Genomic DNA, 13,143 nt, shown 5'->3' with positions numbered 1-13,143 from the left:
ATAGTAGGAAATTTACTTATGCTAACAAGCAATATCTACAAAAAAAACCTGACAGCTAACCTACTTAATATTGGGGCTAGCCTTATCTGATATTTACTTCCTATAATGCTACAGCAATAAAAATTATTTGATATACAATATGCATATAATCTGGGATATACTATTTTAAAATCCACCTATTATCAATCTTAATTCCCTCTGCAATCTTTGGCCATCTTTGTCATGTAAGTGAACAAATTTACAGGATCTAAGAGATTACGATGTAGGCATTATATAGCTGTTCTGGGAAATCCTTGGTCAAGTTCCTCTTTCAGTGCCTAAAGAGATCTTATATATCCACATAAGTATAGACTTTTTCTTCCAATTTACTGGGGGGAAAATGGTGTTAACCATGGGTATCATTTGTTACTAAAGTGAGCCACAATAAGATCAGTGTGCAGGTTTCACACAAGAAAAGTTAAAAATGTTTAATGAAGTGATAGTGTAATGCATGTTTAACCTCTAATATCAACATTAAAAAATCAGATAGGGTTCTGCCCATTGAATTAAAAAGTCAGACAGGGTCCTTCTTCAAATAAAGTAATGGTGTTTGGAATGTATATCTCATTGTAGAAAAAATTTCTAAGCCACAGAAGGTAACAGGAATAAACACACTTCTTCTCACACCTCTTTAAAAATGCTGTTACATGGTAAAAATGTGGCCACCTTCTCCAAATTACACCCACCCTGATTCCCGACCTCTGTGCTTAGACTGAAAAAAATAGCACAGATATCTAGGATCCAGTGTGAGTGTAATTTAAATGATGTTTAATATTGTTTCAAGACGAGAATAAAGGAATAAAAAAACTGTATGACCATTCTTTGCTTCTTTGTGCCCTGAAATATCCATCCTTATTGCTCATTTAAAAAGAGAAAAGGAAATCTGGCTTAGAGAAGAGCATTATTCCTGATTTAGTCAAAAACCCAAAATTGCAAATCCCAACTTTATATCTAAGACTCCTTCATTCTGCATTGTGGAGATAAATATATATATATATATTTTGTTAAATGCATGAGGCTGAGCATTTTGTCCATTTTTATGCACTATTGTATGCATCCCCAGAGCTTAGTAGAGTGCCTGGGGCACATGGTAGTTAATCGGTGCTTTTAATGAAAGAATGAATCTATCCAATTTGCTCTGCCCAGTGGGATATCATCTTATAGGCATCTTGAATTCCTCATCGTTAAAACTGATTTCACATTATCCGACCCATAATTCTGCTCCCAGAAATTTACCCTGAAAATCCACCTCCAACAATACAAAAATACATCTGCACAAAGTTATTCATTGCAGTACTATTTATAATTACAAAACAACTAAAACCTACCTAAATGTCAAACCATAGGTGACTGAATAAACGATAGTTATCATGCTATAGCCACTATTGAATATGCAGCTGTAAATAAGTATATATATATAAAATAGCCTCTATAGAGTAATATGTAGCTCTGTCATATATGTTCATATACATATGACATAGTAAATGACATGACTTATAGTTACATATTACTCTATAGTGAGTATAATGCATACATATATATGGCATGACATATATCAAATACAACAAAAAAGTATAATAGAGCATATATAGCATATTACATCTTATGTAAGAAATGAGGTAAACATAAGAAATACAGGTTTCTGTCAACTTTTACCAAAAAAACTACAGGGAAGATAAACCAGAAAATAATGAAGGTGTTTATCTTCAAAGGATGAGATGGGAAGAATGGAATAGAGAGTGGAAAGTATACAAGAGAGACTACAACTTTTGTGTGTGTCTGTATATATTTGTGTGTGTTTACATTTTATGTATAGTATTAACTTTTGGAAGCATGTCTGTGTTTTCCTTATAAAATAAAACAAAAATAGGAAAGGAAGAAGAAACCTAAAACAGAAAGCAAACTAAACTAAATGAAATTATATTTCAAATGACTACTATGAGCATACTGAAGAGGAGTGTGGGAAAGAACTAAGCCAAATTATTTATGAACACAGTATCTTACTATGTATCCTTAGTACTGGACATGATGGGACAGTGAGAAGAAAACTGCAAACTTTCATAAATTTTTTTAGAAAGCTTTTTTTTAAGCAACGCAATTCTTTAATAGGCAAAGAAACTCAGAAACTAATTCAGTTTTATTATAGGACTGAACTGATTAGTAGAAGTATTGAAGCCAGACATCTCATGACAGTAGAAAAACACAATTATGGAAAGGAAGCAGGCCAAAAAGAACCCACTAGAGACAAACTGGAATGGAAGGTGTGAAGTGATAATATCTAAAGTACACATATATGGGTGTATATGCAAGCACATGGACACCAGGTGTATTTATGTCTAAATAATATATAAATACATACATTTAGTGGAACTGTGTGCTGAAAGGCCCAGAAACAAAGTCAATCCAGTTGCAAAGACTTTACTGAATGCTCATTCAAAGAAACCAGGGTTCTATGGAGAAATGCCTGATTTCAAGGTTGAATCCAAAAGGAGTCTAGAACATCTGGTGAGGCTGGAAAGTAAGGAGGTATTTAAAAAAAATGGGACCGAGTTACAAGGACAGAAACCATTTTGAAGAAGCTCCCACTGACCATATCTGGGACCACATGTGCACTAAAATAAGTACAGCAATGAATTATGAACCTTTGAAAAAGAGAAAATCATCATTACATATTGATGATAGATAGACAAGGAAGAAGGGAAGGTTTTTACTTATAGGAGAATGTCAATGCTGACTGGTAAACAGAAAAGAAATAATGAAGTTTGAAAATAATTGTGTTCTAACTTTCATAAAGAAGATTAGATCAGGCAAGAATTGTGATGAATAGATGTTAAACATGGGGAGAAATTTAGATGAGAAATATGATATTTTCATGATTGTAAAATATTTCCTCATTAGTTATGGAGGGGAAAAATCATTAACACAATGGAGAAATTGAGGAAAACCTTAAACAGGTACATAAAAATTATCACTGCTAATGAAGTACAAGTGGACATCTGTGTTTCCAGATATGATATCATATCTCCTAAAGGGAGATAGCATGAAGTAAGTAGTATTTCAACTAAGAATGAGGAACCTGAATCTAATTATGAGGAAACATCAGAACATCAGATAAATACACAATGAGAGGAACGAATTCTTCTGTATACCTATTATGAGAGAAAAAAGGAACACTCAAGAGAATAAGATAAACTGCTAATAACTAGTAAATCTGGAAAATAAGTATAGAATATGTTGTACTGTTTTTATTCTTGTAAACTTTCTGTAAGTTTAAAATTATTTCCAGACAAAATGGATTTTTAAAAAAGTACTGCGTGAATATATGCTTCTTGAAGAAAAAAAATCAGATAGCTATAGAAAGAAAACTGAAGATGAAAAATAAACTGTTAACCTCTCTAACTCATCTTTTCCCCACTGGCAGCCAAATTTGACAAAGTCAGAATATTTTTTTGTTTGTTTTGTTCTGCTCTTTAATGTATCTCAAACACCTAGACCAGTGCTTGGGAAGTAAATAGCTGCTACATCATTCATTTGTTGGATAAATTAATGAACAGGTAAATAGTCATGTGCTGTTCCTGTCACTTTATTTAGATATATATTAAAGTTTTGCCTTATTTATTGAGTAAATTGGGTCAAATTACTAAATAACTCAAGATGATTTCATTCTTATCCCTGAAACATGCTTTATCATTATTATAACCAATTCTCACTCTTTCACTCTGAAAACAGGACTTACATCTTGGTTAAGATGTTTATTAGGGCAGGTAATTAATACTTTCCAAAGCTGCTTAAATAATTCACTCCTCTCTGCCTTTCCTGCTGTATCTGTAATACAAGTCATCCCATGCCTTTGCACCATCTAATTACTTTTCTTCTTTGTCACCTTACTCTTTATCTTGGTGCCCTTCAACCCACGCAGTCAGGGTAACCTTCAAAACATAACTTTGTAGTCAAAGTTTCCCTTCTCTTAAAATTTTCAAAATGATTTTTATGGCCTATAGAATTCATGATTAGCATAGATTACAACTGTTTCATGAACTTTTTATTTTTCCATTTTTACTGAGGCATAATTGGCAAATAAAAATTGGATATGCTTAAGGTGTTTACCTTGATGTTATGATGTGCATATACTATGTGAAACAATCACTGCAATCACGCTAATCAACATATCCATCACCTCTTGCGATTACCATATTTTTGTGTGTATCAAGAATAATGAACATCTACCCTCCTATCAAACTTAAAAGTATACAATACTGTATTGTATTGTTAACTATATTCACATTCTTGTACAAGTTATTCATCTTGCATAACTTACTCATCTTGCATAAATGAACTTACTCATTTTGCATAACTAAAAATTTGGATCCCTCGCCTAACATCTTCCTGTTTTCCCTTCTCTGCAACCCCTGGCAATCCCTATTCTATTCACTACTATAAGCTTGACTATTTAGATTCCATATATAAGCAAGCTAATGCAATATCTGTCTATGTTTGGATTGTTTCAAATAACATAAATTCCTCTATGTTCATCCACGTTGTTGCAAACGTCCAGATTTTCTTCTTTTTCTTTTTTAAGGCTGAATAATATTCAATAGTATATTATACATATAATTATATATATTTATATATATATACATATGTCATACTTTTCAAATTCATTTATCTGTTGATATGGTTTGGCTGTGTCCCCACCTAAATCTCATCTTGAATTGTAGCTCCCATAATCCTCATGTATCATGGGAGGAACCTGGTGGGAGGTAACTGAAACCTGGGGGCAAGTTTTTCCCATGCTGTTTTCATGATATTGAATAAGTCTCACGAGATCTGATGGTTTTATAAAGGGTAGTTCCCCAACACAGGCTCTATTGTCTGCCATCATGTAAGATGTGCCTTTGCTCCTCTTTTGCCTACTGCCATGATTGTGAGGCCACCCCAGCCGTGCAGAACTGTGAGTCCATTAAACCTCTTTTTCTTTATAAATTACCCAGTCTCGGATATTTCTTCCAAGCAGTATGAAAATGGACTAATACATCTGACAATGCACATTTAGGTTATTTCTACAACTTGGTTAATGTGAATAATACTGCAGTGAACATGGGAGTGCAGATCTCTCTACGCAATGATTTCCTTTGGATATATATCCAGCAGCAAAATTGCTAAATCATAAGGTAATTATATTTTTAATTTACTGAGGAATTTCTGTACTGTTTTCCATAACAGCTGTGCCAATGTACATTCCCACCAACAGAGTCATGTGCCCATTTTAAAATCAGATTATGTGAGATTTTTGGCTAATAAGTTATATGCATTCCTTATATATTTTGGATATTAACTCATATACATATATATATGGTTTATAAATATTTTATCCCATTATTTAAGTTCCTTTTCACTCTGATGATTATCTCCTTGGCTGTGCAGAAGCATTTTAATTTGATGCAACCCCATTTGTCTATGTGGATACCACTGTCAAATGCTTTTTCTGTGTCTACTGAAATGATCTTGTGGCTTTTTTTTTCTTTCAACCTAATAATGTGTTCTATTGCATTGATTTGCATGTGTTGAAAGATATTTGCACTCCAGGGACAAATCCCATTTAATCATGGTGTATCATCATTTTAATACGCTGCTGCATTTGGGTAACTAGCATTTTATTGAGGATTTTTGTATCTATGTTCATCAGGAATATTGGCCTGCAGTTTGCTTTCCTTCATCTGGCTTTGGTATCAGGGTAATACTAGCCTCATAAAATGAGTTTTAAAGTGCTTCTTCTTCTATTTTTCAGAATAATTTGAGAAGGACAGGTCATAATTCTTCTTTAAATGTCTAGTATAATTTACCCATGAAGCCATATAGTCCTGGACATTTCTTTGTTGGAAAGTTTTGGCTATTGACTCAATCTCCCTATTTGTTACTTGTTTGTTTGGACTTTGAATTTCTTCTTGACTCAAATTTCATAGATTACATGTTTCTAGGAATTTATCCATTTTTCTAGGTTATCAGATTTGTTGGCATATAATTGTTGATAATAGTCTCATGTCTTCTTTAATTTCTGAGGCACCCATTGTAATTTCTTCTCTTTTATTTCTGATTTTATTTATTTGAGTCTTTTTATTTTTTGCTTAGTCTAGCTAACGGTGTATTGATTTTATCTTTTTTAAAAACAAAATCTTAATTTTATTAATTTTTCTCATTCTTTTAGCTCTAACATATTTCTACTATAATCTTAATTATTTCCTTAATTCTGCTAATTTTAGGCTTAAAGTGCTTTTATTTTGCCACTTTCTTAAAGGGTAAAGCAAGGTTGTTTATTTAAAGTCTTTTTTCTTTCATAACATAGGCATTTATTGCCATAAACTTCTCTCCTAGCAATGCTTTTGCTGCATCCCATAAGTTTTGTTATGCCATTTTTTTTTTTTTTGGTCTTAAAATAGCTTTCAAAATTCCCTTTGATTTCCTATTTGACCCAGTGGTTGCTCAAGACTATGTTGTTCAATGTATTAATCTAGTCTTTTGTTGCTATAAAGACATACCTGAGACTGGGTAATTTATTGCCATAAACTTCTCTCCTAGCAATGCTTTTGCTGCATCCCATAAGTTTTTTTATGCCTTTTTTTTTTTTTTTTGGTCTTAAAATAGCTTTCAAAATTCCCTTTGATTTCCTATTTGACCCAGTGGTTGCTCAAGACTATGTTGTTCAATGTATTAATCTAGTCTTTTGTTGCTATAAAGACATACCTGAGACTGGGTAATTTATAAAGAAAAGAGGTTTAATTGGCTCATGGTTCTACAGACTATACAAGCATGGTGCCAACATCTGCTTGGCTTCTGAGGAGGTATCAGAGAGCTTTTACTCATGGTGCAAGGTGAAATGGGATCAGGTACTTCAAATGGCAAATACAGAAGCAAGGAGAAGCAGGTGCTACACACTTAAAACAACCAGATTTCATGAGAACTCACTATCATAAAGACAGCACCAAGCCATGAGGGATCAGTTCTCATGACTCAAACATCTCTGACAAGACTTCAATTCCAGCATGGAGGGTTACAATTGACACGAGATTTGGCCTGGAGGTATATTAAAACTATATCTTTTAGTTCCACATATTTATATTTTTTCCTGTTTTCCTGCTGTTATTGATTTCTATTTCTATTCCATTGAGGTTGGAAAAGATACTTGGAATAATTTCAATCTTCTTAAAGTTGTTAAGACCTGTTTTGTGACCTAAAATGATTTATCCCAGAATGCATCCCATGAGCACTTGAGAAGAATATGAATTCTTCTGCTGTTGGGTGCAAAGTTCCGTATATGTCTGTCAGGTCCATTTGTTCTATAGTGTTGTTTAAGTCAGCGGTTTCTTTAGTGATTTTCTGTCCAGATATTCTATTCATTATTGTAAGTGGGATATTAAAGTACCATAAATTATTTCATGACTGTCAATTTCTTGCTCCAGATCTGTCAATATTTGCTTTATAATTTAAGTGCTCTGATAGAGTCACACTAATTGTCATATCTTCCTGGTGAATTGACTCTTTTACTATATAATGATCATTTTTTTTCTGTCTCAAGAGATAGTTTTTGACTTAAAATCTAATTTGTCTGATAAAAATTTAGCAACCCTTGCTTTGTTTTGGTTACCATTTGCATGGAATATCCATTTCTGTCCCTTTTCTTTCATCTTATGTGTGTCTTTATTTGAAAGTGAGTTCCTAATGGACAGATGTAATTGTTTTGTTCATGTTTGCCTACTCAGGCTGTAATACTATCAAAATGTATACTTGATGAGCATATTTTCATTAAATGAATAAATTATCAGCATTACTAAAACTTCCTTTAAATGCATGTGTGTGCATATATAAACAGCTTAGAGAGATGGAGAGACAGATATGTAGATACAGATATATAGGACTTAGTAGTCCAATTTTTGTTGAGTCATCTTTTCTGTAATCCTAAGAGATTTGTTTTCTTTGCATTTGTACCTGACTCTGCACTCTAATTCTCCTTCACCCAGTAATCCTTCTGGATTCCAAGATGGCTTTCCTTATTAGGTTGAATCTTTGTTGCCTTTTTTCCCATTCTGTTTACATTGGCATTTATTCTATACTCATGTCATTTTATTTATCTAAACCTCTTAGGAAAGGTCTTAACACTTAGTGAGAATAGATCTCAGTATAGATGTTACAGCTATATGATCTGACCATAAACAATTAGTCCCCCAATTCCGCAAGGCAGCACTATTTGCAAACACTAGAACCCAACTGAAAACAAAATATCTTCAGAATACAAAAAGGAAACTAAGTTTACTAAGTATTTATCTCACACACACAACAAATGTGCGTGCACACACACACACACACACACACAAGTTAATACATATTGCAAGAATGAAGGAATTAATGGGTCCTAGGGAATAACTGGGTGATGAAATAATCTGTACAACAAAACCACATGACACAAGTTTACCTATGTAACGACCCTGCACTTGTACCCCTGAACTTAAAAGATCAAAAAAAAAATAAATAAATTTTTAAAAATTATTTTGAGATGGTACTCTATTGTTTGTATCTATTTCAGCAAAACAATGTGAATGTGAGCTATGGGGTAGATAGCAAAAAGAACTTCAGTGAACAGAATCGAAGAAACTGTGTTGGAATATAAGCTGTTAAATGAAAGTCTACTTTACTTCTTCAGTTTACTTGTCAAGGACTGGCTTCCTGATTCATGTAATTAAACTATTGGAATACTTACCTTCGAGGATGATTGGCATCAAACAATGTGTTGTCATCATCCTCATCATCTTGTTCTAAAGGTGTCAATTCCATATTTTCTATGTTAGTGTCCAAAACTCCGTATCTCCTAGTCTTTCGGTTTCTTCTTCTCATCCTATCAAATATAACAAATTAATGAATAAAAATTATTTAATATGGCATAGATGATCCTTAGTTTATATTTATTTGTAAAATACAATAAATTATCATTCTGTTTCTGACATAGAAAGCACTCAATATCAGAAGGGTTACATTTCAGATATGTAACAAATTTACCACCTAGGATTAAACGTCATGAAACAAAACCTACTCCTACATGTTTATGTGCCATCGCCTGTTTCTTCTGTCTGACATACTCTCTTCTCCCTGTGCCAACTGATGGTGTCGACAAATAACTTTTAAGCCTTAGTTAAGGTACTGTACTTTAAGTCTTAACTTTTAAAGGCTTAGGTCAGGTACTTCCTTAGCGAAACCTCCTGCTCCAGCCTTTTCCCCATGTTCTCCATGCTTTCTTACCACTGTTTAGATGTCCCTCTAAGAAACTGTATGTATATGCATGTTCACAGTCTAAACTGATACCCCACAACTCTAGCTGCGTACCAGAATTACCTAGGAGTATTTTTTAAAGTCCCATGTTTAGGCCCTAACTGAATCAAAATGTACAGCAAAAAAAGAACTAAATATCAATATTTTGTTGAGGTTCTACGTGTGATTCCAATGTGATATAAACCATTATCTGAGATTAGTGGTTCTTGCAGTGTGGTTCTCTGGATCAGCAGAATCACAGTCACCTAGGAACTTACAAGAAATGCAGATCTTCATGGCTAGCCCAGACCTAGTGAATGACAAACTTTGAAGATGGGGCCCAGAAACCTGCGTTTTAACAAACATTTCTTAGGCTTTTGATGCATACTCAAGTTTGAGAACCACTGGCTTAGTGAAATTGAAAAGATTCAAGTGTGCTTAACATTCATTATTATTAGCTGTATGTATGAAATCTCAAGATTTAGAGTCCTACTTCCAGTTTGTGTCTCAAATAACTTGTTCTTTTCCTTCAATCATTTACCTTAATTTGCATTCCTATGTGCTGATGTATATGTTTATGTGGTGTTTATTCATCGGTCTCTCCCAGTAAGTTCTCTGAGGGCAGCAACCAAGACTGTTTTATTCACCACTATATAACCACTTCCTAGCACAGTGATGTATCAATTAAGATGTTCCTCAATTAATTGCTGAGGGTCTGATTGACTTCTACTTTGGCGACCAAAACTGTGACCATGCAAGGAATGCCTAAGTCATCTCCAAAGCAACAACTTCAACTCCACACACAGCAAAATGTGTTTCACAAGAGTGTCCATTGGAGTTTGAAAACAAAATAGAAAATATTTCAGTCAGTTATCACAAATAAAATCAGTTTACATAAACTCTGATTTACTCTGTTTGACATAAGTGGGATAAGAAATACTTGGGCTATAACATTAACTGTAAAGAGCAACATGAGTCTCTTCAAACATGCCAGTGAAGCCCCTGGAAAACAAACTTACCTGCAACAAATACTTGAGTCTTACTAAGTAACAGGTATGATATTAGCTTCTGGGTGTAATGTGCCTGGTCTCAGGGTTAAAATTTACAAAATGTTACTAAGTGTGAACACAAACCAAGAAAATTTCCACCAGTCATTACCTATAGAGCTATCTATATACACGTCTAAAGTGATGGCACAGGAAACAGAGAGTTAAGCATAGTATTTAAAGTTACAAATGTAACTAATGAAAGGGTCAGCAAATATTAGTACTAGCAAAAATGAAGCAGTATGAAATACAAAGTACTCTTTCTTTCATAGTGAGAAATTAAGTATGTTTAGGTTGTTACATTAACAAGTATGTGTGTTTGTGTGTATGTTTGCCCACACACCCACACACACCATGTAGACCAGAGGTCTAAACTTTCTCTGTAAAAAATTAGATAGTATTTTTATGCCCTGTAGGACACACTCTGCTATGTATTTATTTAAATTTTTGTTTTGTTTACCACCCTTAAAAATACATAGATGGATGATTGATAGATAGATAGACAGATAGATAAAACATTCTTAGCTCTTAGGCCTTACAAAAACATCAGCCGAAGGAATTTGGCCTGTGGGCCACACTTTGCTAACCTCTGATTTAGACTTATCAAAGTAATTGGCAAACAAACAAAGAAAAGAAATAATAAATGTATTGTCTTTAGAAAGTAGAAATAGAAAAACAGTCTGGGTATGGTGACTCACACCTGTATTTCCAACACTTTGGGAGGCCAAAGTGGGCGATTACCAGAGGTCAGGAGTTTGTGACCAGCCTGGCCAACATGGTGCAATCCCGTCTCTGCTAAAAATACAAAAATTAGCTGAGCATGGTGGGGTGCACCTGTAATCCCAGCTACTTGGGAAGCTAAAGTAGGAGAATGGCTTGAACCTGGGAGGCAGAGGCTGCCGTGAGCTGAGATGAAGCCACTACACTGCAGCCTGGCCGGCAGAGTGAAGACTCTGTCTCAAAAAAAAAAAATAATAATAAAAGAGAGAGAGAGAGAGAGAGACAGAGAGAGAAAACTAGAGGAAAGTTAGTTGACTATTTGTGCTTTTGAACCATATCATTTAATGATATCTGCATGCAATTGTTTAATTTTAAAAAGTGATTACACAAGAGTGAGTGAAACTAGTTGGAAATATAAGTTAAGGATATTGAGAGTTAAAATTTCTCTTTCCTTTTGTCAGTCTTTTGCTCAGTTTTTGAAACCATATGGGTTCCAAACATTTTGACATTTTTAGTTAATAAAGTTAATGTCATGTGAAATTATTTTTGGAAGTAAACTAGATTCTCCCAGGTCATATATATCAAACAGTTAATATGTTAACCTGTCATTGTTAGTCACAGGACAGGTTGGCTAGTCTTAAAACAAACAAACAAAAAATGATATGAATGTAGGGCTTAAAGACTTTAACATTCTGCTCATCTTATGTTCTTCTCTACATTTAAAGTCTTTAACGATTCCTAATCTTACAATAAGCGGTCAAACTAATTTGCCTAATAATACTATTTTCCCTATCTGTGTATAGCCTAAACATTTGGCTGCATTGGTTTGGACATTTTATTCTTTATTCTATCCTTTAATTTAAATGTGTATGTAAATACTATCTTCTAAAAATGAATCCAAATTCTTTAGAAACAAGAACCTATTTCATGTATAAAAACAGAATATTGTTAGGCATCAAAGAAATGGGTGATGAAGTTCTAATCTAAATGAATTTGCTGTTTTAGTATATGTACTGACTCACCAAGAATGAGTAAAAAATGCTGTATATTATTAAATAAAATTTAAACTAGAAATGTAATTTCTCTAAAAATGTCTTTGCTCTGTTCAAAGGTATAGGGAGTGATAATTATGTGGTCATACAGCTACATGGACACATAAAAACATCAACTATAATAAAACACATACACTCTATTACTATATGGGGTGATTCATCTCAAGGAAGAAAAAGAAAAAAAATTATAAAGCTTTCAAATAACTTGGGTGATTCAACAAATACTACTGAAAATACTAACAAACATTAAGTATAAAATAAAATACACATTAAAACACACCAACATTTTAAGTAAAAAGGCTACTTTATCTTTTAATATGCATTGTGTATTATTTAAAAAAAAATAAAAACGGGCCGGGCGCGGTGGCTCAAGCCTGTAATTCCAGCACTTTGGGAGGCTGAGACGGGCGGATCACAAGGTCAGCAGATCGAGACCATCCTGGCTAACACGGTGAAACCCCGTCTCTACTAAAAATACAAAAACTAGCCGGGCGAGATGGCGGGCGCCTGTAGTCCCAGCTACTTGGGAGGTTGAGGCAGGAGAATGGCGTAAACCCGGGAGGCGGAGCTTGCAGTGAGCTGAGATCTGGCCACTGCACTCCAGCCCGGGCGACAGAGCGAGACTCCGCCTCAAAAAAAATAAAAATAAAAATAAAAAAATAAATAAAAACGAGAGCTTTAATATTTATGCAATTTTAATAGCCATGGTTCTTTTCTTATAAATAAATGTCTTCATTAGGCTCATGATACCCAAACTCATCTACATGTATGTTGACAATTACATATATATTATACACACACATGTAGATATAGACAAATATATGCACATTTTTCTACTAGACATAGTAAATGCATTTGGAAATGTAGAAACAAATTTTGCCAGCTTCTAATAAAAATAAAAATAGAGACTTTACACATTTGCACAGAGGAAAGTATGGAAGCCTGAGCAGGCAAAAGAAAAAAGCTATATGATTACTCATATAGAATTA

At 33.8% G+C, this 13,143-nt stretch overlaps 1 protein-coding gene across 1 annotated transcript in view; it reads right to left on the bottom strand.

Annotated features, from left to right (window-relative positions):
• The window catches only part of FAM174A (family with sequence similarity 174, member A), a 50,075-nt gene that overhangs the window by 19,441 nt on the left and 17,491 nt on the right, over nucleotides 1-13,143 (bottom strand). The window contains exon 2 of the mRNA XM_011944306.1: nucleotides 8,792-8,926. Within this exon, the coding sequence (XP_011799696.1) occupies nucleotides 8,792-8,926 (135 nt within the window). The remainder of the gene's footprint in view (nucleotides 1-8,791; nucleotides 8,927-13,143) is intronic.

Source organism: Colobus angolensis, unplaced genomic scaffold, assembly GCF_000951035.1.
Source record: "Colobus angolensis palliatus isolate OR3802 unplaced genomic scaffold, Cang.pa_1.0 Scaffold23, whole genome shotgun sequence".
NCBI lineage: Eukaryota > Metazoa > Chordata > Mammalia > Primates > Cercopithecidae > Colobus > Colobus angolensis.
This window is presented reverse-complemented; position numbering and strand designations above follow the sequence as displayed.